Source organism: Calliphora vicina, chromosome 4 (genome assembly GCF_958450345.1).
Source record: "Calliphora vicina chromosome 4, idCalVici1.1, whole genome shotgun sequence".
Lineage (NCBI taxonomy): Eukaryota > Metazoa > Arthropoda > Insecta > Diptera > Calliphoridae > Calliphora > Calliphora vicina.
In genome coordinates this window covers 101,898,485-101,917,721 of record NC_088783.1, presented here as the reverse complement: position 1 = coordinate 101,917,721, position 19,237 = coordinate 101,898,485, and the positions used below count along the sequence as shown (strand labels likewise).

Below are 19,237 nucleotides of genomic sequence, written 5' to 3'. Positions count from 1 at the left end.
ATACATTTTTGTTTTGATTTTTTAAAAATATTCTTTCTATTTGAAATAATAATAAATTAATAGACTTACCCAATGGCAACATCGGTTGACTTTCACAATAAACACGAGGGCAATGTCCAAAATCACCAGTTTGATATTTTTCAATCATTTGCGCAATGCCACGATTTGTTAAAATGTAACGTGCATGTATCAAACCATATAACATTTCAGCGGCTTGTTCGGTCATATCAGATTGTAAGGGATTATCTTCAAGTTCATCCTCTGTAATACATAAAATAATATAATTTGATAATTTATTATTTATTGAAATATTTTAGGGAAAAAAACGTGACCACTGAAAAATTCTATAAATATTTCTTTCATTTGAACATATGTTCATTAAAAAAAAAAACACCATTTGTTATATTGTCCGACATTGTTTGCTCTTACAAAAGTCATACAAGATCAAATAAACATTTGTTGAAAATAGTGGTTACTTTTTTTCGTAAAATATTTGTGAAATAACAACAAAATAAACTATGAACAAGAAGTGACGAAATATTTTGTATGTTAATTTCCATATGAAAAATTTGTGCACTCGTTGTTCAGATTTTATTTGAATGTCGCTGTATATTAATAACATATTTTTGGTATTCACGCGGTCTACTATTTGGTCATATTGTCATAATGTCCCAATATTAATATATAACAAATTTTTGTTGTGTTTCAAACAAAAAAGTTCTAAACTAATAAGACTATTTGAAATATGTTTATTGTTTTGTCATAAAATAATACTTTTTTTTGTTTAAAACACAACAACAACTATTATATTTGGACATTATGACAATATGATTAATAGCAGACCGTGTGAATATCCCAATTATGAATGTACGTAGTGGTATAACATTTTACTTACCAGGCTCTAAGTCTAGGATCATATCTAGAGCCTGTCTATAATTTGGTACTTGTTCATTTAAGCCAGTTAAATTGAATTTATCCTGAATGTAATCTTCATCAACCTGAAAAGTAAATTTAAAATAATTTAACAAAATAATTTGTTTAAGTGGAATTAAAGTGGAAATTAAACTATTAATGTATATGGGATCATAATTATTTGTAAGTGTACTTTGAACCGATTATGGCCTATTAACTAGGATGCTGTAATTGATTTCGATTAGCGCATAAAAATTATTTTATGCGCTAATCGAAATCAGAAAGGTATAGTTGAAAAATTGAGTAACGAGAATTTAGCACACTAAAATATGTGAATTAATTTTTAAATCGAAAACGTTACTAGGACAAATGAGAATACATAGTTATTAACTGAACAATATTTAATTGACGCCATGACGTCTTTGTATTGATATTAAGGTACTTATTCACAATCAATTTTTAAATTTATTATAGATTTATAAAAAAAAATTTTGCATTTGCATATTTTGTATATGTGCCTAACACACCTCTAAGGTTGTAAACGAGTGGGCTACCCAATTGACAGATCTCAATCCCATAGAAAACCTGTGTCATGATCATGTTCTAATTTTTACTTGTTATCATATTATGTTAACAAAAGAGGAAAATGTTGGCAAGAAAATATGTTTGATATTGTGATTATTTTGATGGGAATTGAAGTAAATAATTTGGAGACACATTAATGGCAGCTGATATATGTATAAGAAATACACATCTGCTCAAAATAATAGATACACCTAATTGGAAAAAAATTAAATGGCGGTAACATTGAAAATTTCCTCGCAAGCGTTAAGAATACATCATATTATTAAAATTTCTATCTGGCAATGTCATGTCAGTCAAAAATCTGGCAACTATTTGCTTTCATGTTGATTTTTAAAAACGAATTTATTTGAATTACAAAAAATTATTTGCTCATAAAAATAGATACACATCAGTAATTTGTAATTTGTTTATATACAATTTTTTTTTTTGTGCAATTTTTTGTTCCTATTTACGTGAAACAGTAAGTATAATTTAAATTTTAGCAACAATTTTATAAAAAATAGGACTCTTTTGAAGAAAATGGGACGAAATCATCATTGTACCGAAGATGAGAAAAAAATTGTTCAAACGATGAGAAATCAAGGAAAATCATTACGGGAAATAGCAAAGAGCATAGGAAGATCTTTACATTTTGTCCAAAATGCTTTATCTAAAAAACAAAAAAGAGAAACTCGCGGTAGACCAAAGAAAACCAGTCCAGAAACAGATAGGCGGATCGTCCTTATGGTTAAAAAAGACCCTTTCATATCATCGAAAGCTATTTCTGCGGAGCTATGTAACGAAATCAGTCCACAAACAGTTCGTCGTCGTCTTTTACAAGCTAAATTGCCGGGAAGAATTGCCAGAAAAGTGCCACTAATGCGCCAAAAAAATATCAAGACAAGATTAGAATTTGCTAAAGAGCACTTACAATAATCCGGGTGTGAAGGCGAAAAAAATGGAGAAATATTTTATGGAGCGACGAAACAAAAATAAATTTGTTTGGAAACGACTGCCAAAGAAATGTTGCCGACCAAAAGGAAAAGAATTCCACGTTAAATTTACAAAAAAGACGGTAAAACATGGCGGGGGAAACATAATGGTTTGGGGTTGCTTTTGATGGAATGGTGTTGGTCGGATATTCCGAATAGAAGATACCATTAATGCTAGTGGGTATAGAGACATATTGGAAAACGTAATGCTTCCATATGCATCGGAAAATATGCCATTAATATGGACATTCCAGCAGGACAACGACCCAAAACATAGTTCAAGATTAGTTAAAAACTGGTTCTTGGAGAATAACGTACCTGTTTTAAGCTGGCCCAGCCAATCCCCTTATTTAAACCCAATAGAAAACTTGTGGAGTGAATTAAAGATAAGGCTTTCGAAGGAAGTTTTCAAAAATAAAGACGATTTATGGGAGAAAACGCAAAAAATATGGTACGAGATTCCATTGGAGAAGTGTCAGAACTTGATATCCAGTATGCCCAGAAGAGTGGAGAAAGTTTTACAAAACAAAGGTGGATATACTGGATACTAGCTTTACTTTAATAATAAACTAATTTTTTTAAGATAAAATTTATTAGCTTTTGTTTAATAAGAATTTTTAAAAATGTATCTATTATTATGAGCACCAAATTTTTCGAAATTTAAGAAATTTAATTTACTTTATAATATTTATTATTAATTATGAAATATTTTGTTTTTGTTTTTTACTCTCCTTTTAACTATAAATAAAAATCGACTGAATTTTTTTTATAATTTTACAATATACCATTATTTTTTTTCGTTTTTAAAAAATAAATTTTGGTGTATCTATTATTTTGAGCAGATGTGTATATGCAACTAAACTGGGGAATATAAGGGGGTAGGGTCAATTATGGACCGATCCTGACACAAATTGGTAGAATGATTTAGTTACGTTCATATAAAAACTGTTTATGTCCAATTTCATCATGATATTAATTATTATCAATTATACTTTACAGTATAATTTCAAAGTACATAGATAGAACAACATTTTATCCGAATTTTTGCATAATCAAAATATTTATGACTGCTCAAAAAGTATTCTGCTACGGGTGAAAAAAATCTATGAATGCTGTAGCCTATAATTATATATGTATATGCGAGATTGCATCACAAACAAACCAACACTTGATTTTATAATATTTATATGGATAGTACTTGTGGAAGTAATTCGACAAGCCAGTTATTTTTATATAGTTCAGGTATTTTAACTATGTAATATAAGTTATTTTGTATATGGGCAATTCCATATCATCGTACGTGACATTTGTACGCCTATAGAGTGGAATAGATTTTGCAAAAAAAGGGTATATCGTACGTGACATAAAACGGAAGTCAATCGTGAGAGGCGTTATGTTTTCTCTTAATTTCTTACACTAAACGAAATATTTTTCCTTTATAATCCGTCATATTTAAATAAAAACAATCTTTGGATGATTTTATAATAAATAAAATATTAGCAAATAAACAATCAAAGTCAAATTCATTTCATACTATATCGCACTCGTTCAACAATACTGTATTAACTCAAAATTTTTAAAAATTCACTTTTTGCAAGAAATCAACTAACAACATCAATTTCTATCTACTGTAAAAATTTCAACGTTTTTCGATTACTCCTTCATCTTGAAAACCACATTTGAGACCATTTTCGTGATAATTAGTGATTACCTTTTATCAACAAAAAGGTATTATTTTGAGTTAATACAAAAATTTAAATTGAAATACATCGTATACTTTCGTAAAAAAATGTATTATTTTGAATTGAGCCTTTATTCAAGTTAAAAATAATCAAATTGTTTTATTTAAATTTGGTTGTATTTTGAGTTGATACTGTTTTGTTGATAAAATAATACAATATAATATCGAGAAGTTCCAGAAAAATGGTAGTGTAGTAACTCAAAAAATAGATTTATTTTGCAATAATTGCAAAAATTTTAAAGAAAAACAATGTAAATATATTTTCAAATGGAATTTGCTTACTATGATGTATTCGGATTTTCAAATTCTCTTAAAATGTAATCACAAACAGTTTTTGCCCTCTAATGAAAATTTTAAAATTTTGAGTTAATACAGTATTGTTGAACGAGTGCGATATGCTAATTGGGATCTTAGTTTTAACCAAAATTTTAGCCTAAAACACACCAATTAAATTAAAAAAATAAACATTATTTTTTGCCAATAAAATGTTGTAATAAGCTAAATACTTACACATAGTAATATTTTAGTGATCTTATTCAAATCTTTAAGAAAAGTTTCGAGGGTTTTTGGGTTTTCAGTCGTGGTAGTCATTCTCGTGGAATTGCCCATATTTATTATAATTTATATTTATATTACTATGAATTTCAATAAATAAAGTGAATGAAAGAATTAAAATATGTTTCAGTAAAACCTAAGTATTTTTTTTAATTTTCGTCGCGTCCCGTAATATAACGTCATGCAGAATGGATTAATTTTTTATATGTTACTCTTGTTGAATATTCGTTTTTTATTATGGCCTAACTGTTTCATGGGAATTGACTACATCACATTCTTATTTAAATTCCCTTGATAGAGTTCCGGTTGAAATGTTATTTTTTTTTATAAAGTTTTCTGACATTATGCGCTCTGTCACTATAGGCCTAGTGTCACCACTACCTTTTAATGATAGATTAACCCTAATTTTAGTTCGATCTAAAACACAATTGGTCAATTCACAAGGTCTTTTATCATGTCATATTTGTCATAATGTCCGAATATTTCACGACTCGGCGTAGGACATTCTGACAATATGACATGTGACCTTGTGAATTGACCAAATAAATAGTTTTTCGCAGTTTTTTTATTTTGGAATTTGAAGTTTATTGACGGAGTATAATAGTTAACTCACAAATTGTCAGGATATCCCACGTCGATTCAAGTAATTCCCTAATCGAGCTATATCTTCACATAGGAAGCTGGAACGCTTAAACTTTGTTATTAATATCAGTTCATACTTCGAGTTATAAATGGTGCTCCACCAATATACGATTTGAGTTATAAATGGTACACCACCAGTATCGATGAGTTTTATGGTCTCCACCAGGGTTCATCCAATTTAAAACCACGCGGTTGGTGTAAACGACGTAGAACAGAAAAAAATAAAAACAAATGGTTGTGGTCCATTTTGCCTTCAATATGTCCTTTTCCGGAGTAGGCAATTTTATTGAAGACTCAAAATTGACATATTTGTCGATCTCAACATTTTCAAAATTTAAAGCAAAGTGCAAAGTAAAAAGTTGGTAAACAACTTCGCATTTTATCAAAATTACCATTCCATACACACATCAGATGTTGCAAAGCTTTGGTTAATCCACTGCCCCAAACTTATAGAAACACCTGCAGTGAGGCCAGAACTTAGTGTACTTGAGCATCTTTGTGAGGAATTAGCTAGGAGAGTGTATCAAATAAAATTAACACGTTAGTTAGTTCAGCTAAAAGCGGCTGAAGCATGGAACTCCATAGAGCAGAAAGTATGCCAAAACTTGTTGAAATCGATTCAAAAGTAATTACTGAATATTTATTTTATTTATTTTTTATTTATTTTTATTGATTTCAATACATATTGATCGCACACGTTAAAATACCTATTATACTTTGTCCGATTATGTGCTGAGCGCAAGAAATTGAGTTATTTTAGTTTTTATGTAAAAATTTAACGTTTTATTATGAACATTTTTGTTTTTACTATTTTTTAGAGAAATATTCATGTGAAGTTTATACCTATAGAGGCGAAAAACAATGTTTGTTGGTACATCTTGTTATGTTTAGATCACATTTATATCAGACAAACTCTTCTCCGATTATGCCAATATCCGATAATAAACCAAGAAGTATATGTAACGAAATAAAAAATGGTATTTTCTTGCTATCAAACTCAAAAATATAAAGTTATAAATCGTTTTTTAACATTTTAAGGCAACATGTCAATCAAATCTAATATCAACAAAATACAATTATCCCATTTTAATACTGATTGAGATTACCGTATATATACCATAGTATCTACTGGGTAGTATCTAGATGTCGAGATGCTATTCTGATCAGTTCACATAGGAATTTAAAAAAATGATAAACTTTAACACACAAAACTCACGTGAATGTACGTTAATGTATGTTTGAATATCTTTGAATTTAACATTTAGATTGTGTGTATTCTTTACGTTTTTAAGAAATATACAAATCAATAAGTAACTAAATTATTAAATACAAATTAGTGACGATAAGGTGTGTCAATGACTCAAAAATAAGACAATGAAACAACATTAATTATCATCATGCTATAGTTAATGAATATAAAGAGTGGCTGCTTATGGGGGCACCATAGTTGGTATAAATGCACATTATTTTTCGCACAAACTTAATATTTCCTCAACTAATGCAGGCGGGTGGTTTTAACAGGCCAAAATTTACTTGTATAAACAATGTAAACCATACATCGATGAATGATTAGATAACAAATAATTAAAAGAAATGAAAAAGAATAATTTTTTACAAGAAATAATCTTAATCTTAAACAGAATAATATATGGTACATACCTCACAAAAGAATTCATTGCCGCGTAGACCGCAAAACCAAGTTACCCAAGATACTTCCTCAGAGCTGCTCATTTTTCTGTAAAAACCGGAAAGAAAATTAGTAAAGCAAGACATTCACTGGATGAACCAAACCAAAAACATAAAGTCTATATGTATATGTAAGTGAATAAAAAAAATTGGACAGCAAAAAAAATAAAATGTAGTATTTGGTGGGCTAATGATTGTCAGCAAAACCAACAAATCAACTAGCCTGTCAGTTAATTAAAGTGTAAAGAAATTTTGTTAATTAAATGCCAAAAAGAAATTTATCATCTTCATTGTATCACTATTTTTTTCTTTATTCACACTGCAACTCACATTAGTGGAAATATTTTTAAAATGTTTAATTTAAATTTAACTAAAGAAAAATAAAAATAAAATATTTGTCCAATTATAGTTTTTTCTGTATCACTTTTTCTTATTATTTTACTATTTTTTTATTTCACAAATTTTTGGTAAGAAATTGTCATGCACACTTTTTTTCATTACTTTTCTTTTGATTTCCAAAAGGGAAATTTTTTTATATTTTCTTCGTATGTGTCTTTTGTTATATTATTCCACCGACGACATGTTTGTCAAAAGGAAGAAAAAATTATGTTCATTTCCATTTAAACACATCATTTATCATTATTTGCGTTTTGTGTTCAACATTCCGATATTTCATACATATGTTTGTGCTTTTTACTCGTATTGTTTTCGTTTTATCTTTTTGCTATTATGTATACATCTCTTTCTTTTTTTAACATGACAATTTATCGATGCCGTATAACAGAATTTGTAATTCTTTTTATTTTCTTTTTTGTCTTATACACCGCTCGTCTGTTTGAAAAACTTTGAAAATTCCTGTTTTTTATTGTTTTATACACTTTTTTTCTTACTTTATCACTGGTATTTTACTGTAGACTAAAACTTTCACATAAATTAGTTTATTTCGTTTTTGATATTACTCTAAATTTGTTAACTTTTCTTGCCAATCACGGTAAAAAAAACTCACCTTTATCAAACCACGTTTAAGGAATGAAAAAAACTGAAAAATATCGAGAAAGAGAAAACGCAGCAGAAAATGAAAAAATGCAGTGCTGTACTCGCCAGAGTTGACTATTTATGTATCTTTGTATTATTTTTAAAAAGTACTTTTAGCACTGGGTGTCACAAGAATATATAATTATATACACATAAAATATGACATAAATCAAGATCGTCGAAACAGCTTGCATTTTAATAATTTTTTTGGGTGTTGATAGCTCTCATAATTTTAAGCACAAAAACGTTAAAATGTTTGCCTAAATTAAGAGAGACTTTAGGAGTTATAGGAATTTAAATTCAATTTCTCATGTTTTAGAAAATTATCTTATCATTATGAGTATCATTAGTGCTTCAAATACCTCTTATATGATATAATATCACAGATATATTCACCCTTATCGTGGTTTACGTAAACGTCTTATGCCTACGACTGTTTCGTACTAGATTAAAGATAAAATGCAAACTTTTTCTTTAATCTAGTACGAAACTGTCGTAGGCGTATGACGTTTACGCCAACCACGATAAGGGTGATTATATATATCTGTGATAATATGGTACTGTTTATTAACATTGTGAACCAAAAATTCATTTTCGAAATTATATGACAGTACTTCAGAAAATTTTGATATACAGAAAAAGTAATTTCAGCGAAGCCTGTGTTCGGTAAACCTCAGAGCAAGGTGCATTTAATAAGGTGCCATCGGCAGCACAGCTGATTGTAGAAATAGCACGTACAAATGTCAAACTACATATATAAAAAATATTCGCCCGTACGTCCGTATGTCAAACTCTATATATAAAAAATAAGTGAATTCGCCTGTATTTATTTCAATTCGCCACTGCTGTCACCTTGTTAAATACGCCTTGCCTCAGAGCAAGGTGCATTTAATAAGGTGTCATGGGAGCACAGCTGATTATAGAAATACCTCAGAGCAAGGCAAGGCGATGGTGGTGTCAGTTCTACAAAAAGAACGATTGGTCTTAACAAATGTCAAAAAACCAAAATGAAAAATTAAACAAATAAGTATTTAAACTTAATATAGTGTAGATTATTGAATAGCGAGGGCTTTAATTATTTATGTGAACAACAAATTTGCTGTTAATAAGCTTAGAATATGTAGATATTTAAATATAAAAACAAGCTTTGACAGTTGTTAAAACCAAAAAGCGAAAAAAAAATTATCAACTGTTTGGCTCAAGGCGTATTTAACAAGGTGACAGCAGTGGCGAATTGAAATAAATAAGGCGAATTCCAAGGCGTATTTATCAAGGTGACAGCAGTGGCGAATTGAAATAAATACAGGCGAATTCACTTATTTTTTATATATAGATTTTGACATACGGACGTACGGGCGAATATTTTTTATATATGTAGTTTGACATTTGTTCGTGCTATTTCTATAATCAGCTGTGCTGCCGATGGCACCTTATTAAATGCACCTTGGCGAATTCACTTATTTTTATATATGGAGTTTGTGTAGTTTGACATTTATGAGTGCTATTTCTATAATCAGCTGTACTTCCGATGACACCTTTTTAAATGCACCTTGATCTTGTGTTTGTTGCCGCGATTAAAGTTGCATTTAATAAGGTGTCACCTGCAGCACAGCTGATTATAGAAAATGCACGCGATAATGTCATATAAAATATATTCGGCGGTACGCATTTATGTCAAACTCCATATAAAATAATATTAGTGATTTTCCCTATATTTATTTCAATTGCCACTGCTGTCACCTTGTTAAATACGCTTTGGACTTGATCGTGTGTAAGGCGAATCTAATAAGGTGACAGCCAAGGTGCATTTACTTGGGGGTTACACGATCAAGTTTTGCCTTTCAAGTTTTAATACACTCACACTTTTTTACTAATACACTCACACTTTTAAGAATTGAAACGAACTTGCATTCAATTTCTCATTCAAGTAGGTTTTAAATTTTTCTTTCAAGAAAACAGCTGATTACAGGTTTTTGCCCAATTTGTACTAAAATTGTTTTCAAGTTGCGTGCTGCCTACGTCACAGCTTTCAATTTTTATAAATTTTGACAAACAGTATATGTAAAAGACTATCAAGAAAAACTTGATCGTGTGGCTGCAGTGTTAATAAGGTGCTATCGGCAGCACAGCTGATTATAGAAATAGCTCGCACAAATGTCAAACTACATGTATAAAAAATATTCGCCCGTACTCCCGTATGTCAAACTCTATATATAAAAAATAAGTGAATTCGCCTGTATTTATTTCAATTCGCCACTGCTGTCACCTTGTTAAATACGCCTTGGTGACAGCGCTACGACAACAAATACAACAAGGCAAAAACAACATGCAAGGCGTATTTAACAAGGTGACAGCAATGGCGAATTGAAATAAATACAGGCGAATTCACTTATTTTTTATATATAGAGTTTGACATACGGACGTACGGGCGAATATTTTTTATATATGTAGTTTGACATTTGTGCGAGCTATTTCTATAATCAGCTGTGCTGCCGATGGCACCTTATTAAATGCACCTTGAACAACATGCTTACAGCAATGCAAAAACAACAGCAAGGTGCATTTAATAAGGTGCCATCGACAGCACAGCTGATTAAAGAAATAGCACGCACAAATGTCAAACTACATATATAAAAAATATCCGCCCGTACGCCCGTATGTCAAACTCTATATATAAAAAATAAGTGAATTCGCCTGTATTTATTTCAATTCGCCACTGCTGTCACCTTGTTAAATACGCCTTGAACAACAGGCTATTTGTTTTTGTTAAAATGTACGGTAAATGTCAAAATCAAGGCGAATTAAAATATTACTATGTTATTTACAATAACAAATGTAAACATAAACAAAGTTTGACATATAGTGTACATAAAACCACAGCGAATTAAGAAACATCTAATTTTATGCACTCACCTTGTTAGTACGCCTTGATAGCTAAATACACAGATTTTGACCGCCATAATTTCGCAGTGCTTAAAATGTTAAGAGCTCTATGTTGACCAAGGCGTATTTAACAAGGTGATAGCAGTGGCGAATTGAAATAAATACAGGCGAATTCACTTATTATTTATATATACAGTTTGACATACGGGCGTACGGGCGAATATTTTTTATATATGTAGTTTGACATTTGTGCGTGCTATTTCTATAATCAGCTGTGCTGCCGATGGCACCTTATTAAATGCACCTTGCTATATATAAAAAATAAGTGAATTCGCCTGTATTTATTTCAATTCGCTACTGCTGTCACCAAGGTGCATTTAATAAGGTGCCATCGGCAGCACAGCTGATTATAGAAATAGCTCGCACAAATGTCAAACTACATATATAAAAAATATTCGCCCGTACTTCCGTATGTCAAACTCTATATATAAAAAATAAGTGAATTCGCCTGTATTTATTTCAATTCGCCACTGCTGTCACCTTGTTAAATACGCCTTGGCTGTCACCTTGTTAAATACGCCTTGGTTTGAACTGTCAATTCACTTGTGGTTGTTGTGGCGAAAAATACAACAAACCCAAAAGCAAGGCGTATTTAACAAGGTGACAGCAGTGGCGAATTGAAATAAATACAGGCGAATTCACTTATTTTTTATATATAGAGTTTGACATACAGGCGTACGGGCGAATATTTTTTATATATGAAGTTTGACATTTGTGCGTGCTATTTCTATAATCAGCTGTGCTGCCGATGGCACCTTATTAAATGCACCTTGCCCAAAAGCAAAAACAACAACAGGCAACTTTGACAGTGAACCTACTTTTTAACAAAAACAAAGTACCTGTTGTTTTTGTATTATTGTAGAGATGCAGTCACCTTTCTAAGTGTGCCCTGTTCCAAGGCGTATTAACAAGGTGAGTGCATAAAATCAGCTGTTTCTTAATTCGCTGTGGTTTTATGTCAAACTTTGTTTATGTTTACATTTGTTATTGTAAATAACATAGTAATATTTTAATTCGCCTTGATTTTGACATTTACCGTACATTTTAACAAAAACAAATTGCCTGTTATTTTTGCATTGTTGTATTTGTTGCCGGGACGCACTCACCTTGTTAATACGCCTTGCCCTGTTCTAAACAAATGAACAATATAATCAGCTGTGTTATCGGCACCACCTTGAATAAATTCGCCTTGAAAGTGTTTTTAAAACGCTACTTGTACACACATGTAAATATTCGAAACGAGCACGTTGTGTTTTTATAAATATTGTGAGAAGTTTTATACATTTAATACTTATTAATATATTAACAAAAATGTCTGAAGAAAATAAAGAAGAAAAAACAAAGGCAAAAAATAAACGGTATTTTGTTGATCCAGTATCAGAAGAAGATGTTGAAAAAATCAAGCATAAACCTAAAAACCAGCAAGAGTTCCAAGGCGAGTTTATCAAAGTAGATGAAAAAACACAGGTACCACTTCCAGCTCATCTGAAACGCAGAAGCAAATACAACAAGGATGCCCACCAACTTGAAGACAAGAAACCAAAAATATCAAAAGAATTATTAAGCAAATATGAGCGTGGTGAACAAGTCGAAGAGGGGGGCGTCAAGACGAAATTCTTCAAAGAAAAACAAAAACGCAAAGAAGTTTATTTGGAATATGCCACAGAACAAGCAGCCAGAACTGAGCTACTATTAACTGAACAACAGGGCTTTATAGAAGCAGATGAAGGCGAAGTGACTGCAGATTACAGGCAAGAGGAAATTGCCGCAAATGTCGACATACAATCGGCTGCGAAATTATTCAAATTGAATTTAGATTTTGGCCCTTACAATATGCGGTATTCTAAAAATGGTAGACACTTGTTATTGGGTGGTCGCAAAGGTCATATAGCAGCATTTGATTGGATCACTAAAAAGTTGCACTGTGAGATGAATGTTATGGAGGAGGTGGCTGAAGTTAGTTTTCTTCATGTTCATACAATGTTCGCTTGTGCCCAAAAGGATCATGTTTATATATATGATAATCAAGGCACTGAATTGCATTGCGTCAAAAGATTGTTTCGTGTTAATCGCATGGAATTCTTACCGTATCATTTCCTACTGGCCACAGGCAATAAAGATGGCTATGTCTCCTGGTTGGACGTATCAATAGGAGAACTAGTGGGGAACTACAACACAAAATTGGGAGATATACGTATAATGCGGCAAAATCCAGGAAATGGTGTACTTTGCATTGGCGGTGGTAAGGGTGTTGTATCAATGTGGTCTCCCAAAGTTCGAGAACCTCTGGCTAAATTATTGTGTCATTCAACACCAATGTCTGCACTGACTGTTGATCATAAGGGTCAACATTTAGTGACGGCTGGTTTAGATCGTAAAGTAAAAGTGTGGGATGTAAGGGCTTTAAGTGGACCGTTAGCAGAATATCATTTACGATTACCAGCTAATCATGTAGATGTTTCACAAAAAGGAGCTTTAGCAATTTGCCAAGGCAACTATACTGAAATATACAATAATTTGTTTATGGGCGAAAAAACAAGTCGGCCTTATCTGCGAAAGAATTGTGGTTCTTTTGTACATGGCATGCGCTTTTGTCCATATGAAGATATTTTGGGTGTTTCCACAGCCAAAGGTTTCCAATCCTTGTTGGTGCCTGGATCTGGTGAGCCTAATTATGATGCTCTAGAAGATAATCCATTGCAGACTCGATCACAACGTCGTGAACACGAAGTGCACGCTCTGCTAGAGAAAATACCAGCAGAACTTATAACATTAGATCCAAATGAGATTGCTACCGTTGATGCTCCAACACTGCAGGAGAAAATCGATGCTAAACGTTCTGTATTCTTTGTTAAACCACCACAAATTGAGTTCAATTCTAGACACAAAATGAAGGGCAAAGGCGGAAGTGCGAAGGCATCCCGTAATAAACAAATTGTGAAGGATCAAAAGAGAAAGGTATGTAATGTACATATATATTTATTTTATAAAGTATCCAAACAATTAATTTCTTATAAAGTCCTATTTTCGATTACTGGTTGGTTTTCCAATCGCGGTTTTAATTAAAAACAAAAACAAATATGTATACTATTTTATTTAACATTACTTTCTATTTGTATTTTTGCAGGAATTCATACAAAATGTACGTGAAACAAAGCAAAATATCATAAAATCTCATTCAACTGAAGATGGTGATGACTTTATACCTTTGGAAAATGAAGCAAAACCCAGTGTATTGGATCGTTTTAAGCCAAAAGCTCTTAAAAAGAAAACATAGGTTTATAATCCATGTTGTCATTTTAGTTATACAGTATGTAATAGTAATTTTTATTATTAAAAAAAAATATACCTACAATAAAGAAAATTGTAAAACTGTTTATGCTGATGTTAATATGTATTGACAGTAACCAGCTATTCTTTTGTCCGCAACATTAGATTCAACATCATTTAAGAGCTTCTGCAAGTCGTCCTTTTTAATGCTCGCTTGAGGATTTAGCCAATAAAACAAATTCATAATATGTTTCTTGCCCTCAAATACATTGACGGCTCCCACCACTTGAATTGTATGTAGATGATCCACAACTTTAGACAGAATACTTCTTAAAGCATTCAAAAATATCGTATTTTGTTGTTTTCCCAATTTACCCATTGCCACAAGACATGCTTCACTTATTGTGGGCTTTAATAAAAGTTTTGGTAAATATTCCAAAAATTCACAAAACTCTTCACTGCCATACGCATTGTAGAGCTTAGAATCTTGCACTATTTCACATAGTAATATCAGGATTTTCGAGGATATTCCAACTTCGCTAAACTTGTTGCTTAAAAACGCTTTAATACAGCTTCTCAGAAGAATTTTTGTGGCATCCTCATGAAGGTCTAATAATGCTGATCCATTTTCTAATAGCAGCGCACGTAAAGCTAAAACTAAAGGTCGTAGGAAGTCATACGAATTTTTTGATGATGTGGAATTGACTATTTTTGTAAGATATTTAAAGACAGCATTAAATCTAGAAGATTGTTTATCCAAGGTATTTGAATAAAAACGGCACATTAAATATCCTATTGTTATGTTTTGTTGATAACAATATGGCGACAATTCGGTACATGCTCGTTTATTTTTTCTTTTTGCGTTACCATCATCTGAAAAGAAAAGAGGACATCAATTAGTTTGATTTATCACAATCAATTAAATTATTATTAAATTAAAAAAAAAAAACAAGTAATACAGCTAAATCGTTTTTTAGATTGATTTATTTTTTGAAAACGATCGTTTTTCATCACATGCCTGATTAGTTTCAAATTCGAATTTCTTTAAAGGGAATTTATCGAAATTAAATTTACACATTAATTAAGGTAAACAAATGGAGAGTTGCTTATTTTATTGTGGTTTGTTATAAAAATGATACGGAATGAAACAAAAATTGAATATGAAATCAATTGAAATTCATCACACATAAATCGTTTTTGAAATTCAGTTTTGAAAACGATCGCTTTTCATCACATGCCTGAATATGTAAAGTTCCATGTAGAGTAGAAACATTCAGCCCAATTATGAATAAAAAATTCCGCGGGAGTTTTTCCCATTGAATTTGAATAGGAAAAATGAGAAAAGGGAAAAAACTCCCGGGGAATTTTTATTCATAATTGGGCTGATTTAGAAAAATGTATCCGGTAGTTTAAAGCAAAAACAAAAGATTAAGATTGTCAATGAAACTACGAAAATCTGAAACAAAAACATATTTAATTGTTTGTCCGCTAAATGGTTCTAAAGTTAATTAAATTTTAGTTTTTAAAAATGCAAGTTATAAGTTCAGGACCATATCCGAAAACGAAAATGTTCTAAAATGTGTGTAATTCGAAAAAATTTCGAATTAGGGAGTAACCCAGTATTTAATTTACTTTTTATTACACAGAAAGAAGAAATTCATAAGTGGAATGATTTTTTTAATAAATATTAGCGGTATTCACAATGTAGAGTAATTGGCCTAGTAAAAAAGCAGAAAAGCTATTAATTGACAAACATTTCAATTTCTAATGTATTTTGTTTTTATTTTTTGATATTGTGCTGTTTTACTACATTACCAGGCCAAGTACTCTACATTAGTGGTATTCACAGTGTAGAGTACTTGGCTTAATGACTTAGTAATCCAGATATATGTATATGAAAAATAGGACAAAAATCGAGGTAGTCGTGTTTTTTCTTACATCTCAGCCATTTGAGGACCATAGTAAGTAAGTTGGACCTACAATGGGTCAAATCGGAAATATTTTTTAACCCAAATTTTTTTCACCAATTTTTTTTTCGCTTACTATTAAAAAAAAAATTGAAAAAAAAAATTTTCTTTAAAAAAACAATTGGAAAAAATTAAAAAAACAACTTTGGAAAAAAAATTTGTTTACCTAAAAATTTTTATTTTGAAGTATAATTTGGTGAAGGGTATATAAGATTCGGCACAGCCGAATATAGCTCTCTTACTTGTTTTATACTGTGGTATGCAAAAGTGCTAAATCCATTTTTTGGCAGATATTCACACGATAAGTCCATTTATTTTTTTTTTGTCAAAATTGCAAAATTATTATCTCTGTCAAATGGAATTGCGTTATTAAATACATAATAGCGTAAAACTTATTTTAATTATTGGTTTATTCATTATCCAAAAAAAGTAAATTATAAATTGTTTAAGGAAATATTTTTCATCATTTTTAATTTTATTATCATCACGATCAAGTGATATCAAAAACGTTGCTCCATTGCCTTTTGAAAGTAACTTTAGCGACAATAGAGACTTTAAATCAAATAAAAATAAAGAAAAAATGTCCTGAAGTCCACTATAAATAGAGACTTAAATCAAATAATAGAGCTAAAATGAAACAAAATAAATATGTAATAGAAAATGTGCTATGTACATATTATTATTGGATCTTTTTATGTCACTCCCGTAAAATTTGTGTGGAATTAATTTTTTTTTCATAATATAGCAAAATTCATATATATGTAATTCAGTTAACTTACTCTCTTCGAATGTCAGTTGTTGATACGGATAGGAATCCTGTAAAAAGTTGGCTGCAAAAACATCTGCATATTGATCTTTGAACCATAGACTCAAATCGTGATTATTCACTTGTTGTTCATATATTTCTATCAGCGACCACAAATTCTCAATTATTTCCAATATAATTTTCAAAGTTATCGCAGCATCAAGTGTAAGCAATGTTTCGATAGTGCCTGTACAAGACATTTGTTGGGGTCTCACTTCCAACCATGACTCTAAGAGCAAAGGCATTAAGTGTTCTACATACGAATGTAACTGTGCCGATTCATCACTGATACTAATTTCACCCGATAGTGTAGAACTGCCTAGAGAACGGTTGAAAATTAATGATAAATCACAAATTTGATTCGACGCAAAACATCGCTTGATACCAAAGTGCTGTTCAGTTTTTGTGCTAAAAGTTTTGAATACATTATTGTTATTGTTAGACTTCGAGGCATCTTCACGATTGTTGCGTTTGTGTTCCGCTAAAGTTTGTAGCATTTGTTGCAAACGCAACAGAACCTTTGATCGCCATTTAATTGTAGTCTGTCTTTGGCCCATATTCACAGTTAACATACGTCCGGCCTTGTCACCTTCTGCTCTAACTCTTGATATCATTTCCAAGAAATTTTGAAAGATTTTTGCACTATGAACAGCCACCAAGTGGGGTACATGCTGAAGCAAAACATCCAGCATCATCAAAGCATCCTCTTGTATGGTCGGTTGTATGTGCGTCATAGCACAACGAAGATACGAAGAAATTATGTGAAAAAATGGAGATACAGCTTCTACTGACAAGTGACCCAACAAATTACTGAGTGTTTTAAATGATTCCTTTCTGGCATCCCGCTCCACATCCAGTGCAATTGCCGATATACCCTGTATAACATCATTTAAGGATGACAATAAACCAGGATGATTAAGGCTGATGACATCTCTCAGGTTTCTTAATGATTCGATGCGAAAACTAGAGCTGTGATGCTTAAGTTTCGATAAGGTTTCCTTAAGATTCACTTGTTTTTGACCGTCTGCGTATTGGTTTTCTTTCAGTTGTTCACGAATTGTAATTTTACGCACTTTGAATTCTGTTTTAGTTATATTGAGACCTTTAGGTAATTTGGCACCTTTTAGCTTCACTTTAGCCTTTTCGGCACGCAATTTCTTTTTATGCGTTCCACCCATAATTATAATTTATAAAAATATTAGTTAAGTAAAGACAAAAAATGTCTGTGACGGAAAATAAACAAATACACGTGTGGTAATATGTTCAGCACGCCGTATTCATTATAAGGTGGTGTCGATTATAGAAAAAGTACAACATTTACAAAAACCACATGCAATTTGCTTTTGTTTATGTTGGCTAGAACTGTCAATGTTTTCATCTTCTTTTTGTTGCTTTTACGTTTGTGTAGTATTCACAAAAACAAATACTAGTGAATTGACAGTACGAGCCTCTAAACAAGTGAAGAGCAAAATAATCAGCTGTGCTATGAACACCATGTTGTTTTGAATACACCTTAGTATACAGCTGACTATAATTGCTAATTATTTAAAAATTTATAAAACTGATTATTCTTAAAAAATGGAACAAATCAAGATCCGCGTAACAGTTTGTATTTTCATAATTTTTTTTCTGTTAATATTCACATTTTCTGTATTGCCGGCCTTCGGCCGGGTGAAGGGGCTTTTAACTCTGGGGTGTATCGAACACCGGCTTCGCTAAAATCACTTTTTCTGTATATCAAAATTTTCTGAAGTACTGTCATATAAAATCAAAAAGGAATTTTTGGTTCACAATATTAATAAACTACCATATTATATATCATATTAAAGGTATTGTGAAGCACTATTCAATGATACCCATAACGATCAGTTTGTTTTCCAAACATATGAGAAATGTACTATTATATGTATTGACTTTAAATTCATATAACTCTTAAACTAAGAGAGAGCAGGGAAAAATATTAACGTTGTAGTGCTTCTAATTATGAAAGCTATCAACACCAAAGAAATTATAAAAATGCAAGCTGTTTCGCTGATCTTGATTTATACCGAAATAAAATAAACATGAACTTAAACAAATGGGTATCATTGAATAACGCATAAAAATACCTTTCATCTCACATACA

General features: G+C 31.2%; 3 protein-coding genes across 9 annotated transcripts in view; 1 reads left to right on the top strand and 2 right to left on the bottom strand.

Annotated features, from left to right (window-relative positions):
• CkIIbeta (casein kinase II subunit beta) overlaps positions 1-8,159 on the bottom strand; it is a 28,774-nt gene extending 20,615 nt beyond the window's left edge. For 2 of the 7 annotated variants that reach the window (XM_065509872.1, XM_065509867.1), the window contains exons 1-4: positions 7,423-7,830; positions 7,066-7,141; positions 896-998; positions 70-261 (exon numbers count right to left, since the gene is read on the bottom strand). In XM_065509872.1, coding sequence (XP_065365944.1) covers positions 70-261; positions 896-998; positions 7,066-7,137 — 367 coding nt within the window. In that variant the 5' untranslated portion in view covers positions 7,138-7,141; positions 7,423-7,830. The other 5 variants (XM_065509869.1, XM_065509871.1, XM_065509868.1 and 2 more) reach the window with 5 other exon arrangements.
• A 4,112-nt stretch (positions 8,160-12,271) lies between these two features.
• Positions 12,272-14,447, top strand: LOC135956271 (WD repeat-containing protein 46). The gene is made up of 2 exons (XM_065506703.1): positions 12,272-14,028; positions 14,198-14,447. The coding sequence occupies exons 1-2, from the start codon at positions 12,382-12,384 to the stop codon at positions 14,345-14,347; spliced, it is 1,797 nt and encodes a 598-aa protein (XP_065362775.1). The 5' UTR covers positions 12,272-12,381; the 3' UTR covers positions 14,348-14,447.
• Positions 14,156-18,382, bottom strand: LOC135956270 (testis-expressed protein 10). Its single transcript, XM_065506702.1, has 2 exons — positions 17,087-18,382; positions 14,156-15,213 (listed from the first exon to the last, which is right to left on the bottom strand). The coding sequence occupies exons 1-2, from the start codon at positions 18,288-18,290 to the stop codon at positions 14,447-14,449; spliced, it is 1,971 nt and encodes a 656-aa protein (XP_065362774.1). The 5' UTR covers positions 18,291-18,382; the 3' UTR covers positions 14,156-14,446.
• Between the last annotated feature and the right edge of the window lie 855 nt (positions 18,383-19,237).